This window comes from Centrocercus urophasianus, unplaced genomic scaffold (assembly GCF_019232065.1).
Source record: "Centrocercus urophasianus isolate 14NV4802_14NV808 unplaced genomic scaffold, USGS_Curo_1.0 seq_9, whole genome shotgun sequence".
Classification (NCBI taxonomy): Eukaryota; Metazoa; Chordata; class Aves; order Galliformes; family Phasianidae; genus Centrocercus; species Centrocercus urophasianus.
Genome location: NW_024885532.1, coordinates 32,828,019 through 32,846,181, shown reverse-complemented (window position 1 = coordinate 32,846,181; position 18,163 = coordinate 32,828,019). Strand labels below are relative to the sequence as shown.

The window sequence follows — 18,163 nt, the reverse complement described above, 5'->3', positions numbered from 1 at the left end:
AGAATAGCACGACATAAAATTGAGATACTTTCTTATCTTTATTTTGATAGAATTACGGAATGAAGAGAACAGAATTGAGAAAGAGATGATGAAAAGCTATTCCTCCGCTTATACATTTTACAACATAAACATAACTGCCCTAGATTTAGATTTATATTAATTTCTCTGGAGAGACCCATGAATCAAAGTGCTTGGGAAGACACAGTAAAAACTACTGGAAAAGTATAGTTAAAGAACTGGAACAGAGGAGATCCACTCAAACTACAGAATGGTACCATCAGAAGCAGAAGATCTTGCCAAAACTGAATGTGATTCTATTGCTTAGACAACAGACTGCCTACAGCACAGTACATATCATGTATCTGTTTGTTCTCCATAAGCTGAGTATGTCTCTCCAAATTTAACAGATGAGCTTAGTGTAATTTCTTCTAAATGTGTGAAATATAAGGAGGGTTAGACAAGGGCTTTAATCAAGGAACACAGTGTTTAAATTTTGTCAAAATACTATATTTAAAAGAAGTCTCTCCATTCTTATGGTAAGCAGCTCTAACCATCACTGGAGTATAAGCTGGTAGCAGCTGTGAACAGCTATTTAGGTCCCAGGCTTAAATAGCTTTGTTCCACAAGTATGGAGAATGTGAAATGACAGCCTCAAGTTTTTCCGATCTTTGCTTCTATTACAGCAAGATATTGGGAATGATGGAGGACAGACTTCAGTGCATGATGTTCTTAATGCTAGACAAGAAAAACGTCATCCCCTTCCTATGTACTTTCCAATGTCCAATGACTATAGTTCTTCATGTGCACAACTAGAGACAGTATCACACAGCCCTGAACTAAGATTTTCTAAGGAGGCAGGAAAAATGAAAGGTAAATCAAACAGTTTAGTTTAACAAGCTCAGCTAGCAGCAGTACATCTTTGAATAAGAATTAATTGCTGGGTACACATCAGAAAAACAAGTTATTTTAAGATTAGATTTTGGCCAATTAGACTCTTAAAAACCATGTTTCTAACTCATATATTAAAAAGGCAGGTCATTTTATTTTGAAGACACAACATCTCCACGAAGTGCAGGTTGCAGTTGCCTCGGGCATATTAGTAGCTCTAAGATTAATTTCAGCCCTGCTTGACATTAAATACTTATATAAAGCTTCTTGTTACAAAACAGCCTTTAATTAACGGTGAAAAGTAACCACAGCTACTAGCACAACAGATTGATACTACAAGCTATAATATTATAAACATTCATGGTTTTGTTAAATACTTTCATAACATTTTTGTTCTATAAATGAGTTGCACACAACCAAGCACACAAAGCTACGCCAATACATTCACACCTGCTCTGGCCATCCCATCTAACAAGTGGCCAAATAATCCTGGCAGTCAAAGACGACCTCAGAGGAATTGATTTCGCAAACAGTATTTGTTTGTCAAAAAGCAATTTGAAGTAACTCATCCCTCTGAGCACTGCAAGTAGGAGGCCAACGCTTCTGGCGCGAGAACAGCTTTGCTTCCACTCCAGCCTCCCATGAGGCCACTTGAACCTCTTGGCATGACATGGCACCTAACTCTGTCTGCAGGTGATCCACAGAAGCAACTTCAATATTTCTGAATGTCTTTAAAGCTTTTATTTGAGGAGAGACAAAAGAGAGCTGGATGCTTAATTCACATTGACTTTAAATGGCCAAGAAAATGGAAAATATATAGAAAATAAGGCTTGTGAGGAAAATGGGTGTCATGCTTCTCCAAGTCCAGAGGAGGTAAACTTCATTTTGGACACTTTTAGAAAGCCAGTTCTACTGTAGCACCTCACTTATCATTGTTGCCAAACACAGATGACTTCCACAGATGAATTCCTCTTTCATTCTCTTTGCACTCACCCCATTATTTTCCTATAAGGTAGCAAACACTTGCAGTATCAGAGTGAGTTGCTAACATGATAGAGAATATAAAAAGAAATCCCACTACCACCAGATTTTGCACACTAATTTTTATAAATTAAAACTGTAGATGAAAAAGCCATCTTTTTACAATGATTTGTTTATAATTTAGAAAATAAACAATGTTCAAATACAAAAGCAAGTCGAAAATGCCTTCACAGTACATTCAAACACAGCTACCTGTGTATAAGTCAAATGCTCCTTTGATTTAAAAAAGCAACTACTCAGGAGCTGCAGAGGTAATGGTACCAGCTAAGCCACATGTCCAGCCCCCGGCTGAGCAGGCTGCAGGAAGATGAATTACACAGAAGGCTCACTATGCTTTGGGAAGGGATTGCACTTAATGCCCCGGAATGTGCCTCACTGAATGCCTGTGTCCAGCAACATTGGCTGGAATCCAAGCAGATCCATTACGTTCCCTTTATACATCAACTCACCACATGCCTTGGTGACACCGCAGATATGCCTTTCCTCCTCCCCTGTATTTTTAACTTGAGTATCTTTAACACGACTGAGATGCATACTTCAGGTTATACCATTAAGGAGGATTTTAAACCCAGTTTAGCACTTTGTAAATTATTGTGTTATCTCTCCACCTCTAATCTAATACCATACTGAAAATCAGGCAAATTAATGATACAGTTCACACAGATGCTTGCATGAGTTGTGCTGAAGCAACTGTACTTTCATGAAAAGCTATCTGCGCGTGAGCCCTTCAGATGCTCCATAAAAATAATTATTTTGACTCTTAAGTTTCAGAGGACAGTCTTTCTGGCTACACCACCACTCAAAGAAGCTCAACTTCAACTGTAGCCAAAGCACATTTACAGCATTAATAGGTTGGTTACATGATAGGTAAACTGCCTCTGAAAACAATTTTTTTAATCACTTCATGAACACTCACTTTGGAAAATGCATATCAATAATACTATTTATTGAACTTGTTACATATAGTAACATTTATAAGATGACTGATATCACAGGATACTTAGTGCCTTATGCATCCATCAGGTCCAAAACCAGTGGAACAAACTCCGGAGGGCAGCAGATTCACTTCTCCTCCCTTCCTTCCCTTACTATACAAGTATTACATCAAATAGAAGGATTCCAGGATCAAAATGGAATAAAGCATATTTTCTCTGCAAAACTAGAAAAGGCTTTTATGAGCTGTCTATAGATGAAGTTTCTCACATTCAGCAAAATATGTGAATGTGAAAAATTACTCAGCTAACAAACACGCATGAATGTTTTGAGTATGTTATCTTCATTTTCTTACGAAACTATTTGTGGACTCTGCTCCTTGCATAGTACAGTCTCCTATTCATTTATAGATGCCCATCTCATGACTACCTGAACACAAGCTGATCACCACTGGTACCCTCTTATCTGTCTATTCAAGGTTTTCTGACAGAGAAGGCACATTTTACAATTTCTGTAGTACCAGCATAGTATCGTTTCTTCAGAAACCTCAGCTTTTAAATTTGCTTTTACTTCAGATATAAGGGCTTGTGTGGTAATCAAAAGCTTGTTGAACCTTCCCCAGTCCTAGCATTTTGTCTGATAGAGGATATCGCCTCTATTGCTGTAGTTCTGCCAAACACATCCATAGGCATATTAAATGGCTGTGAGTGCCCCTCAAGCATGAAGCAACGGGAAACCTGACCATCTGCAGGCCTGGGATGGTAAGTAACAGCTCTGGTGTCACCTCCAGGATGACAACATACTTTGCATGAAGTAAGTACACTCCAAAGAACTGTGAGCAACTTTTGAATTCCACTTGTGCAATCCACTGTCCAGGAGTTAGATGAATTGGATATTTCCAATGGCTAAAAACAGATGTGCATAATATGAATTTGAAGAGACGATATGCAATTGCAAACTCTACTAAACCATACCAGAGTCTGATTCCATCACATTAACGCAACATCCAGAATGTAAGACTGCACAGCCTGGCCCAGAGTCACTCTGTATCCACCTCCCATTCTGACGCGGTACCCAGAGCCCAAATCAGCCCCTCTGTTTCAGCAACAAAGCAAGCTCCCCAGCAGCTCCTGACCCAGGGGCTGTGGGAAGCAGAGAGCAACCAGGGCCCTCTGAGCAATCTCATCCTGTAGAGCATGCTATGAGCAACAAGTCCTGCAGGGCAAGCACCCAGACCCCCTCTGCCCCCCCCAAGAAGGATCAAATTGACCGGTAATGCAGGGATGAAGAAGTGAGAGAGATGCCCCATTAGGTCTGCAACTACAGCCTCACAAATACTTGCCCGAAGAGTTGGCTGTGCCATGGCACTCAGTATAATTGCTATGCTTGAACCACTATTCTCTGGAAGCGCTGCCTCCTACCCCTGCCTCTGGGAATGAGAGTACAGAGTGAAAGAAACATTACCAGCTGCTTCAAGTTTTTCACAGCAGAGAGCCCGACTATGACTCACTGTCAGTGACAATGCGTCTTGAACGCATCACTGTCATTTCAAGAAGAACTGTCCAGGAACCTCTTCACCACATGCGAAAAAAGAAGCACTGATGATAAACATACAGCAAACGGATGGCATATTAGCAGATGAAAATACATTCCTTTATACAGAGGTGTTCACAGAAAGAATCCACTATTTACTGCTATACAAATTTGTGCTCAACTCGCACACACAGTATTTCTGGTGCATGGAAGTTTCCATACTTTCCGTCGTATTTCATACTCAAAGTTGAAGAGAAGTAAAAACACCAATCTCAAAATCGAAGAAGAACAATGGAACACTATTTGGCAGTATGACCTCATCAATGTTCCAAATTTAACTGCAGCTGAGAAAAAAGTATGTCAGCAATTTCCTACAATGTCTTTCTGGGAGGTTGAGTAGGAACATTCCACACTAGAAGCACATTTAGAACAAAACAAAAAGTCATTTTCTACATTTTATGCTGCTTATTGTCAATGATGACTCTTTACCTGAGCTGAAAATGTAATTTTTAAAAAAATCCAGACACATAATAGTTGCTTTAAGTTTTGCAATTTGCTTTAAGCTTTGCAGTCTTCTCTGTATTGAGTCTTTCCCATAGCTCACAGCCTAAATGCATTTATTACATTTAGGTCTTTAGCACTCCTCTAAGTAAAACTGCTTAAATAAAGAAGAATTAAAGACAAGCACAAATTTGTTTACACAAGCATTTAACTACAGCTCTGCAGGAAAAAATGAACAATTCTTTTTCCTCAGAAGAAATAATAATGCAGCAGTAACACACACACATGAACAGTAACCACCAAGTAATAAAACCTAAGTCCAGCTCTGATAAAATACAGAAATTAGTTTACTTTAAATGGCAAAATAAATGTCACATTTTAACCGCGCCACAGAGCACTTGTCGCTACCATCAATTATTCCCAACAGATTTTGCCTAAAAGCTTTCATACAGAGATGTCTGGCTATACCAAGTGTAAATGAAAAGAGTTTGCAGAGCTTAAGAAATTGTCAGTCAAATAAGGAAAAAATAGCAGCTTGCACTGACAGATAATTTGGTGGAGGGCTAGAAAGAACTAATTTCAGACAAACTAAGTCATAGAACAAGAAAAGCATCTGCACATTGTAGGGCTCACACAGCTAAGCACCAATGGAATCTGCACGCTGTCTAAGTAGCTCTATTTCCATTACTCACTTGTTTCTCACGTGCTTATAAACCTCCCAGGCCCAACACAGAACCAGAACATGAAAGACTATGTTTCTCCCACTGCTAACTTTATACTAAAACATGGCCACATGTAACTGCAGCAATTCATTTGTTTTAAAGTCTTCCTCTACATTACATTAGTGAGACAAGCATTTCGGGAAGAGAAACCAGATCTTGCACTTATCTTGAAGCACTGAAACAAATGTTTATGTTCTCTGCCATATGGACATTAGTGCTTAAAATGAATTAATCTATTAACATCCCAGGATGATTTAAACGTGGATGCAACATACTGCAAAATAACAGAAAAGCTGCACATAAGTGGAGAGGGATCTCAGAAAGAACAGCTAAGCATTAAGAATGAGAAGTCAATCTAATGCGAACAACTAAAGCACATATCAATTCTTCTCACTTGTTCCCTATGGAAAAATCTAGATTATATAATAATGCCTTACATGAAGTAGAAGTTTCTACACATTTGGGGGTGTTGGTCAATGCTTGGCTAAACATGAGCCAGCAATGTGCCAAGAGGGAGGCCAAGAAGGCCAATGGCATCCTGCCTTGTATCAGCAGTAGTGCAGTCAGCAGGAGCACGGAGGTGAGGCCAACTCCCACCTCACCACACGCTCCCTTCAGGCAATTGCAGAGAGTGATACGGTCTCCCCTGAGCCTCCTCTTCTCCAAACTGAACAATCCCCATTCCCTCAGCAGCTCCCCATAGGACCTGTGCTCCAGACCCTTCACAGCTTTACTGCCCTTCTCTGAACACAACTCCAATTGCTTTAAATATTGCAATTTTTGTTCTTTGTGTTGAGTCCTCTCCATAACTCATGGTCTAAATACTTCTAGATCTTTAGCACTAAAGTAAAGTTGCTTAAATAAAAGAGAGCTTAACGTCATTACTATCATACTACTATATTTATTTTTAACACTGTATTTGCATAGTATTTTAAACATGCATTATACATATGCAAAATTGATATCCTTACAAATATATGCATAAAATATAACTTACCTTGTAAGCATATTTATGTATATAGCTTTATATGCAGCTCAGCGTATTTTAACATCACACCATAATTTAATATATCATTAATATAATATGGCAGTTTCTCCAACAGTAGACTTCATCAAAGAACATATCATATAAATAAATAAATAAATGAGGTAAGACTAAGAAAAAATGTCTTCTGGAAATACTGACTTCAGTCCATATCAATTTTTTGTCTGTGCTAGAGATAGTCTGCAGTTTGTGGAGGTTGACTAAGGACTTTCTCAGCTGATTTGGCAAAGAAGCAAGGAAGGGATCAGTGCAGATAAGACAGTATTTATTAGCTACATCTGCTACAACTGCTTTATATAGATTTCATCACTGCAGGACAGTCACTCGTGAAATTTCTCCTACGCTGAATGGGACACAAACCTTAAGGAACAAATTTAAATGCTGCCTTGGTGTTTCAGCCTGGCAACATTCCCTTCTCTTATCTTCCAGCTCACAGAGCACAGAGAACTGTCAGGAGCAACAGGAAAGAGATACAGCCAGCTGTATGTATATGATTCATGTTCATTTTCTATGCTATTACAGTTTACTTTAAGAAGTGCTTTTCTGGAATATTATTCAAACAAAAAGAAGCCTACTATGTTAAGTCAAGTATCATGATAGGAACCACAGTAACAGAAAAATTAAACATTACAAAGTATGAAAATGAGTGACCTGGAAGTACCCAGCGCAGGAAATAAGGAGAAGTCCATTCTATGAACAGCCTCAGTGCTATTGTTTACAGCATCTTTCTCCAAATTTCACTGGTGGCAGCTGATGAAAGAGAGTTAAATTTTAACCTTGACCCCTAAGATTACATTTGACATGTTGTTTCAGTATCAGTGAAAACACCTGTACAAAGAATCTCAGTGCGTACTGAGAAGGGAATAAATGCAAATAATTTCAAAGCCAAAAACTTCAGGATATAAATATCTCACATTCAAAAGGCTGAAATGGATACCACATATTTAAAGTTGTGAAACAAATGTACGTCCATAAGTAATATCTAAGTCTATAATTAATTATAACATCATGGCCCTACAGATTCCATACTCCCTATATCACATTCTATTTTGGGCACACAACATGACAATGCCTGTATGCCACTAATGTGGAGAATGATGTTTGTGATATATTTAATAGCTCAGTTATTGATTTAGACACCTGATACATACAGTATTTCCAAAACACAGAAAAATACAGAATTAAACAAGAGGTAGCTAGGGTTACTGTGTTTGGCTGCACAAGTGAAGCAGTTCAGAAAGACTGAAGTATCTTCCAGAGGGGGAAAAAAATAAACAACAAGAAAACAACAAAAAACAGAGATGGCTGAGCTGTTAATACAGTTCCAAATATTTCTCCTTTTAGGTGAGAGTCATACTTATTAACACTTAATTACTAGAGCAATGTTGTCTTAAAATGCATTTTAGAATACTCTATTAACAGAAATTTATTCATTCTCGATGGATTAGGAGTTAACAATGTTATCGAGGTATTTACAGGCACAAAACCAAACCAAGTCTAGATGCCCAGGAGAGGAAAAACCTTCATACAGTCACACAATACACCAGAGTGAGAAGACAAACACGAACTGTGTTCAAACGTCTTACGTAGGCACGGACTGTTGATATCCCAGGTAAGTAATCACAGACTGACTGCTCATTTCCTTTCAGAAATAGAAAGATTTCATGACGAGTTCAAGTCCCATCATGATCTGAGACAATATGCCATGTAATATTTATCAGGATAGTAAATATAGAAGTAAAGATACAGCAGCAAGTACAACACGAATCTGGTACAGGGATGCTACCTGTGCTGACAAGAACACTGACTGCACATCCACAAAAGGCCGTCCCAGCCCTGGGCCCTGCTGTAAAGAAACACAGGTGCTCCAAGAGTGCTGGTAGCAAACCTGGAAACCACGTGAAGGCTGCCAACTTTGCTGATGCTTCAGTGAGAAGATGTCCAGGTGCAACCTTAGGGCTGGATTGTAATTGTGATCTTTACTTAAAGAGGCTCCAAGTCACTACAGTAATGGTGATCTGCATCATTTTTAACATAGTCTTGTTTCATTAGACAGATGTTATTAAGCACTGACAATCTGACTCTGTCAGATGTCAGAGGTCAGGTGTCCACCAGCTGAATTGAAGCAGGAGGCTTCACTGAGGTCTGTATAATATCAGAGAGAAGCATGTTCAATATGGATCAAAAACCTTTCCATGAATATTCTATCAAGGTATAATGCTGCGTACTTTTATTTAATACATGCTTAGTTTTATTTTGTGTGCATGCCAGTCAGCTGTCATAGGTGCCATTGCACTTGCATTCTTAATTTCTAATAGAATAAAGATTCAAAAACAAACACTTAAATTAGTTCTCAGGACACAAAACCTATGCTAGGATTCTTGGTCAAATGAAGGCAAGCAATTTGTTTTTGTATTTTATGTCAAAACACAAGAGCCTTCTTGTCTATTCCTCAGATTAGGCTGTACACATTCACTCTGGTTTTATTTTAGAACCAGATTCCTCCTGGCAATTCCATACATCACTACAAATCCTTATGCAACTGTAGAACTCTGGAGAGTTCTATATTTATCAAGATACCTCATCTTAACAACAATGTTCTTCCTTTGCATGAACCAGTCTTTTAAAGCAGATTGCAAAGAAACCCCCATTAAAGCAAGTCCACTTCAGCAAGATGTGCCAGCAAGCCTCTCAGTTTAAAGCGCTGACTGACACATGAATTACAACCAAACAGTGGCTCCTACAAAGAAATGTTATTCCTCTTCTTTGTTTTTTTTCCATTTGGTGACTGAAGTCAAATGGTGCACATACACATCCTATCTGCCAATACCGAAAACCTTCTCCATGCAGCTTTTATGCACGTTGTACCTTCCTAGATACAAATTAATATAGTGAGTGAAGAACTGCGGACTAAAAGTTGTGTAAACGAAGCTTAAGCCAAAGTGGCCCACAGTCCACAGGATACATAAAAATCATGAAAAGCTGAGAGCAATGTAGTTCTTCCTTCCAGTGCTCTAACAAAACCTCATCAAATAATTTGAACAAAAAGCTTTGGCATGCACGCAACTGATGTCTTTTGGAAGCATGTGAGGGGCAGTGACAGTGCTGCCATGCTGTATTCTCATCTATGTCTGAATTAACTCATCGAGCAAAAATAGTCTAAAAAGGTAACATCAGTGAGTAAATCACCTCTTGATTTGGACTGGAAAATTTACCCAAGTGCAAACCAAACGCAATGTACCAGAACCTGTCTGAAATGGATCCATCTCAGCACTCAGTTGTTTGCAGACTCAAAGAAGGATCAAGAAACACAGAGAGTATCTTACAGCTTTCAAACCCATTTGTCAACTTCCAAGGCTGGAAGTCCAAAGGACTTCTAGTACAACCCTGACAAAGTGAGCTATATTTGGTCCCCACAGTTTAGGCTATGAACTGTGGCACCCTCTACTGCTCCCGAATTGGTGGAGAGGCCCATTTTACGGCAGTGTCAGAACCAAGAGCATCATCCCAGAGCAAAACTGCTGTTCAGAGAATCTTTTACGTTATTCTACATTTTTAAAAGTGTCAGGCAATCATTCCAAAACAAAGTTTTGTGGTGGTTACACAGACAGCCCAAGAATGAATTGAAGGTGAAGTTTTGATCAACAGAAATATTTTACAATTGTTCAGAATAAGAGTTCTTCCAGAACACTGAATTACCACTGCCATGCATGTCTTCTCCCAGCAATTACTAACATTGGAAAACTAGAGAAGGGTGAAACACTCCATACAGCTTAACACAGCTCCAAAAAAGATTAGTGGACCTTTCTCCCTCCCCTCCTTCGAATATAAAATCCTGGTTCAATAAACACATTTTAAATAAAATGTGAATTTCATAAATATCAGCCACTAAAAAAGGCACAAGTGGTTCATATTCCATTGTTCAGAGAATAGAATTCTCTTAACATTTTCAGTATGATCAAACACAATTAATGTGTTGTTTAAGACTACCAGGATGGGAATTGAGTCTCTGCTCATCTGGAAGAACCATAGCATACTGCTGAGACAGCTCCACCAGAAGAAGGAAGAGAAACAATGGCTACAATCACCTAACAGAAACCAGTAACAAAGACAGAGAGATGAATGCTGTTGGTTAAGTTCACAGAATGGTTGAGCATGGTCAAGTTGTGCTTTCCACTTCATCTCAGGAAAGGAATACCAAATATTTAACCACCAGTTAAAGCTCCTTGAGCCCTAGGAAAAGAATGCTGTAACACTATCACTTCTATGGGCAACAAACAGACAGGACTCTGAATACCTTAGAATTTCAAATAAGTACTGGTAACAACTTTACTCTCATTTGGAAACAGTGACAGATTGTAGCACAAAATGCTACAGAGATGGCAATTTCTTCAGGGTGAATCCAATTGCATTGTTCTTTCCCAAACCAGAAATTAAACACGTCCATAAAACCCTCAGCAAGGGCAGGAGATGCTGCCTCGGGCAGCTTGGTGCTGCTCAGAGCTGCCTTGCCATTTGTACCATGTGTGAGCATGAGAGCAAAGCTACAGTCCCTTGGCAAATTCCCAACATAGATGGCAGTTCCGTGATGTGAGCCATCCCAAATTCCCTTGCACGCTCTGCGCTGTGTACTTGATGCTTCACCATGACAAAGACTACTCAGGTAGTAGAGACTGCTAAGCTGACTGGTGATAACAGCCGATTTTAACCCAAGGATTCCAACAGCAGGCCATACAGTTTGTGATACCGAAGTGGCAAGTAGTCACACAATAGTGCATGTCTGATCAAGGATCTCAATCACACATCATTCTGTCAATGACTTAGGAATCATCACTGCAGTGCACAGTGCAACATGAACACTTTTGACTCACCTAAGGTAAAAACCAGCATTTTCAGTCACACTGGCAGAACAAAGGCTCTCATCACTGCCACCTGATCCTTCATAAAAACTGATAGTTCCTTTCAGCTAGAAAAACAGATCCAGATTTCCCCAGTACAGACTGCATCAGCTTCACTGATAAATAGGAAACGTAGATAAACTCAGACCGTTATCTACACAGATTGAGGGGAAAAAAAAATAAGATTACATTGCTTTTGCTATAATGTTTCTGTACAGTAGAGAGTCCTCATCATAAGTAAGGACATACGCCAACAGACACCTTACGCCTTTTTAAATATTTGGTCAGCAAACAGAGAATGAAAATAACTTCATAAATCACTTACAAAGCTGAAAATGTCCTAACTAGGTGGAGACTAGTTGAACACTAATGGCAAATATGAACACCTACAAATTTCAGCTACGTAAACTAAATGAAGAACAAGAAGCCACCAGCAGCATCTGAACTGCTTCAAACAAATGCAGCATGCTGCTTTAGTTCTGCCATGCTGTCCTCACCACTTTCACAAGCCTGTTCTGCCTTCAGCTCACTGCCTTTAGGAACTGATCAGGTACAGTGCGACACTAAGTACTTTTAAATAGGTCACTGCATTAATTGCAGCAACACAAAATACAAGACGTATGTCTGCTGCTACAATGGGACATTCTACAATCTTTTTATCAGAAGACCAGAAAGTTCAAATTGAATAAACTGCTTAACATTTTGCAGAGCCCATCAATTTTCTGTCTCCAAAAATGAATCAATCCAAGAAGCTGCAGATCTTCAGAGTTCCCTCAGAACATTAGAAAGTGTATTAGAAAGGTTATCACTGCATTATGTGGAAGTCAGACCAAGAACACAAGAGCACCAAAATTTTATCATTTCAACTCAACAGCCTTCATCTCTGGAGATGTTCAAGGCCAGGTTGGATGGGGAAGCCTGACCTGTTGGGTGGCAGCCCTACCCATGGCATGAGGTTGGAACTGGATGGACTGCAGGGTCCCTTCCAATCCCAACCATGCTGTGAGCCTATGATTATGCACTGCATTAACACATTTTTTATGTACCTATCTACAGATCTGCTTAAACAAAAGTCCCATATATATGAAATAGGCCTCTACAGTAGGATTTTTTAAACATAATGTAAAGTTGCTTTGCCACTGAGCTAAATATACTTCTGGTTCTATACAGTAGGGAGATGCATTTCCAATAAGGTTTATAGGGGAACAGCGGATGCCTTTCTCATGGGGAACTGCATCCAGAAAACCAACTTTTTAACACGTGTGTTCAAGGACTCAGGACTAACACAGTCTATTTCAGAAACAGGCACACACACACACATGAGTTTTCTATAAAGAAACAGCTTAGAATATCTCCACAATTAAGATTTCAATATCAAAAAGCAAATCACTTCTTGTTCTTGACTTAAGAATACTTCAAGTTGCAATTCACCTATCTGCAGTTCCGCCTGTTCAGTGGTTGAGACACAACTTCCGAGCATAAAAACCATTGAATGCTTCCTCAGTCCTCTGGACAGAAGCAGACAAATGGCAACACACGTGCACACTAATCTCCCTCACCCCACCTAAAACTAGATTTCCTCTCTGGAAGAAGGGTGGGGTAAAAGTTCACTACCTACACAAAAAAAGCAACAGCGGGGGAAAAGCATCGCTGTGTTTTGGAACTTGTGGTGATTACTTTGGAAATGGTGCAAATAGTTCAAGAGCCCAACCTGAATGGTACTGACACTCCAAGGCAAGGTTCATCCCAATGTTCACCGCCAGGTATTGAGCAAACCATCCAGGTGCCATCCTACCCACTGCACGTCACGCAATTCAGATGAAACATAAAAGATGGAATTATTCTTTGTTAAGGGGAAGAGAGGTATCCCACCGTGTCACAGCGCCCGAAGCGAGGCCGGGCACGGCGAAAGGAGCCGCCTCCAGCACACAGGACAGCTCAGCACAGCCCACGCCTCGCACACACTACGAGAACTCACGCCCAGCTCGCTGCCGCCGGGGCGGCCAGGCACCCGAGCAGCGCTTAGACGAAAATCCACTGCAGAAAGGGGCCAAGCGCTCATTAACGAAGAGGGGCCGAGAACAGCTCGAGCGAAATACCACCGGCCCGTCCCGCCGCCCGCATCCCCTGCCCGACCCAACAGCCGCAGTCACCAGGGCCGCCGCCCCGCCCCCCGGGCGCAGCACGGCCCCCTCGAGCCCCGTCGCCTTCCTGAGGCGCCCGCGATGCGCGAGGCCCGGCACCCCGCCGGCTCTCGGAGCGGCCGCTCACCTGAGCCAGGACGGTGAGGAACGCGCCCGCCCCCGGCCGTCCCCAGCCGCTGCAGCACGCCGCCACCGAGCCTCCCCCGAGCAGGGCGGCGGCAGCGGCCATCCTCCAGCCGGGCGGGCGTCGCTGACTCCGGGCGGGCCGCGGCCCGAGCAGCCGTCCCCTCAGCGGAGCTCGGGTGCCCGCCGCCAGCGCAGCTCTCCACGCCGCCATCTTCCCGGAAACCGCCGACATGGAGCGCATGCGCGGGGAGCGGGGCGGATGGGGCGAGCGGGGATCCGTGGCCCCGGTGCGCCCGGCGGGACGGGAGCTGCCCGCAGAGCGGGCGGAATGGTAACGGAGGAGGAGGTGCACAGGACATCGAAGGCCGTTCGCTGAAAACGGGAGCTGGGACTTGCCCGCTCGGCGGTTTCCTGGCAGTGGAAGGGATAGTGGGGGCAGGAGTTGAGCTGTGGCTGGACTTAACAGTCTTAGAGGTCTTTTCCAACTTCGGCGATTCCATGACACTGTGGGAAGCTCAGCGGGCGGAGCTGGTTAAGTCAGGGCTGTGTCGGTGCTGCAGCACTGACTCGGTGCTGTGGGGTTTTCTGAGTGTTGGGAATGTCGTGTAGGCGTACTTTGCGCTGCACGTGTGCCAGGTGAATGGCAGCTGGAACGTGAGTGCGTCTGAAACATCCTCGTGGAGTAGAGCTTCTCATGAGATACAGACGACAGGAGATGTTGCTTATACAAAGTGTCATGGCAGATGTGGCTGCTGAAGAGTGTGACAGGTGGAGCTGACCCCTGCCGTCACTTATGTCAGAGACAACTCCTCACCCTGGGTTTTTCAACATGTGCTTTGGTCCACTGCCACTTCTGTTCTACTGAAATGCTCTAAGCCTTGGCTGGATTGAGCTTGGTATTTGCTATTAGTGAGTTGTCTGTCTTATGAGGAGCGGCTGAGGGAATTGTGATTGCTCAGTGAGGAGAAGAGGGGAGTCAGATGTGACCTTATCGCTCTCTGCAACTGCCTGAAAGGAGGCTGTGGTGAGGTGGGGGTCAGCCTGAAGGGGAGGTTCAGGTTGGATGTTAGGAAAAAGTTCTCTGTAAGAATTGTCAGGCGCTGGAACAGGCTGTCCTAGGAGGTGGTGGAGTCACCATCCCTGCAGGCGTTCAAGAAACGTGGAGATGTGTCTCTGAGTGACATAGTTACTGGGGAAATATTGGTGGTAGATGGATGGCTGGACTAGATGTTCCGGAAAATCTTTTCCAACCTTAGTGATTCTAAATATTTTGTATTACTTTTTTTTTTTTTTTTTTTTTTTCCAGCAGAGGCCTGTCCTTTTCTACTTAGTCCTAAATAGTGCTTTAATCCCTTTTTCCCAATAGCAAAACACATTTTCCAATACAATTGCTTGCCATATGTATACTGATACATTTTTATCAATCAAAAATTTATTTTCAGAATGAGTGGTGAGGCATTGGGACAGGCTGCAGGAGGAGGTGCTGGAGTTACCGTTTGTGGAGATTCTGGAAATGTGGCTCTTAAGGACATGATTAGTGGTCATGGTGGTAGTGGATTGATGGTTGGACTAGATGATCTTGGTGGTCTTTTCCAACTCTAAAGGTTCTGTGATTCTATGATTCATATTCCATGATTGGGCCATCTGGGAACTGGTGATATGGTCACATGGGAAACCAGACACCATTTGTAGGTTTGTAATGCTATGATTCAAGCTTTTGGAGTATTTACCTGGCAAATGCGAGAGTGGAAAAAGCTGGAGAGAATTGCTCAGGGTCATTCTAAATTTAAGGCATTTGGCAGTTTCCCATTACTTTGGTTAAAAAAAGCACATTCTGTCTGTTGTAGTAAGCTGTGCCATTCACCTCTTTGAATGAGGTGCAAGTATTAGAGACATGAAAACATGGAAACGCCTTTTTGCCTTCTATCTACTGACAAATGGTGATTACTCTGTGGGAGTAAAGGACTTTTAGTTTGCTGTCCTTCACCACTCTGAACTTAGAGACATGAATTCAGTTTTGTATGTGGTAATTTCAGACATCTGAATAGTGGCATCTCAGAATTTATCCAGACTTCCATTAGTATGTGTTGTCCATTGAATGTCATTCAGCAACGTGTCTGGGACATCTTCAGGAATGTGCCACCTGAATCCTTAGCAGCACACAAACTCTTCAAAAACACCTTCTCTGGGGAATATAAATGACTGCTCATTGCAAAATCACCCAAGAGTGCAACATGCAGGGTGAATGGTTTCCATTTCCGTGGACTGTAATACACATTGCAAAATCTTTTTTTTATCCTCAGAGACACAGAAAGTAACTCATACAAGAAATCCTCTATAATCCCCAGACACTGTAAAACATAGCAGCAAAATCCCTGTCATGCATAAAACACATACTGAAAAATCCCACTTCTGCTGCAGAGCAGTAAAACTTACAGCAAATTCCTGTTCCTTGTTTTTACTTCTCTCCAGACAGACAAAATATTTTCTGTCCCAGCCTTATTACTTGACAGAGTATTTGCACAAACACATTATGAGTACTTCCCTTTCTGTGTCTAGCAATAATATGCACCTCATGGATGCTGGCAACATCCCAGAAGCATTGTAAAGGATAGCTGAGGGATTTGAATTCAGAATGCCAGATCCCATTATGTTGAACATACGACTGCAGCATAGGTAAATGGGGTGAATTCAGCACCCTGCCAGGCATCTTCAGTTTTTCTTTGAGTAAGAACAACTAAGTAGGTCATTTGCCTTTCCTTGGATGACATTCTTGACTGGAACAGACACAGCTGCTGAGTGAAAGGCGAGCTACTCCCCAATGGCTGTAAGCACGCAATGCTGGTGGGGAGGTGAGATGTCCTTAGCTACCCTGTGTGTAGCATCTCAGAGGAGTGCTCAGCTACTGCTGTGCTTACAAGGCCCACAATCATGTTGCAGTAACCAGGCTCCTATATTCTGGGTGCTAGAATGTATGCCTAAGTAGCCAGAAAGGCTATGAAGAGGTAGTCCTATTTCACCTGGTGCAGTATCAGTACAGGGTGGTTTGTGTCAGAAAGCGAAGATCCATAAAAATGACACTGACAATCTGGTAAACATAACAGAGGTGACAAACGTCATCAACTACTATGATCTGCAGCACTTAAATTTTATTTCAGAGGCTGTCTTTCCCACCCTGCACAGTTTTCTCTTCCTTGACCTTCACAAGCAGCAATCATAGAATCATAGAATCACCAAGGTTGGAAAAGACCTAAAAGATCACCCAGTCCAACCGTTCACCTATTCCCAATAGCTCCCACTAAACCATGTCCCTCAACACAACATCCAGCCTTTCCTTGAACACCCCCAGGCTCGGTGACTCCACCACCTCCCTGGGCAGTCCGTTCCAGTGCCTGACCACCCTTTCTGAAAAGTAACACTTCCTCATGTCCAGCCTGAATCTCCCCTGCCGTAGCTTGAAGCCATTCCCCCTGGTCCTATCACTAATGACACGAGAGAAGAGGCCGACCCCCAGCTCACTACAACCTCCCTTCAGGAAGTTATAGAGAGCAATGAGGTCTCCCCTGAGCCTCCTCTTCTCCAGGCTGAACATTCCCAGCTCCTTCAGCCTCTCCTCATATGGCCTGTGTTCCAGACCCCTCACCAGCTTTGTTGCCCTCCTTTGAACACGTTTCAGGGCCTCAATATCTTTCTTGCAGTGAGGGGCCCAAATCATGCTGTTTAGCAAGCTTTACCTGTTTTTTTAACAAGTATTTTCTACATGTTGGCTTCAGACTTTCTTCTAGAGATATTTGCACTGATGAAAATTTCAAAAGAAAACGAAAAGCCTAATTAAAGATTTTCTTAAATGCTTAAGTATGTAATTTTCCTGTAAGATTCAATGCTCCACTGAATTGTAATAGAGCAATACTTAAATGCAGTTATTGCTTATTAGGCATAATGAGCATAATGTGTAATCACATCACAAAATGAACACATACTACCATGAAACAAAGCCCATGGGACTCCTCTGATACTTAGGAAATAATTTCTGACTTAAACTTCATTTTCTTCTATGATTTTATTACAAAGTGAAATGTTAAAATAGGAAGTAAACCTGCAGCTTCACATCCCTGAACATCCACCTCCACGTATCAGTGTTTTTTAAGAGTGTTAGGCCAGGTTCCAGCATGGATTCAGTCTCTGTTAGAACTCCAATCCCCTCAAGAGCATTGGGCTTAACGCCAGCATTCATTGACTCTTGTAACGGCTTAAATTAACTCCTGTTAATTCAAGCCCTTTCTTACTACTTTAGATAGAATAAGAGTTGAGAGATGGATTCAGTCATCCAGT

At 41.8% G+C, this 18,163-nt stretch overlaps 1 protein-coding gene across 1 annotated transcript in view; it reads right to left on the bottom strand.

Annotated features, from left to right (window-relative positions):
* Positions 1-14,072, bottom strand: part of MICU2 (mitochondrial calcium uptake 2) — a 134,366-nt gene extending 120,294 nt beyond the window's left edge. The window contains exon 1 of the mRNA XM_042839254.1: positions 13,833-14,072. Within this exon, the coding sequence (XP_042695188.1) occupies positions 13,833-14,072 (240 nt within the window). The remainder of the gene's footprint in view (positions 1-13,832) is intronic.
* Positions 14,073-18,163: the final 4,091 nt, after the last annotated feature.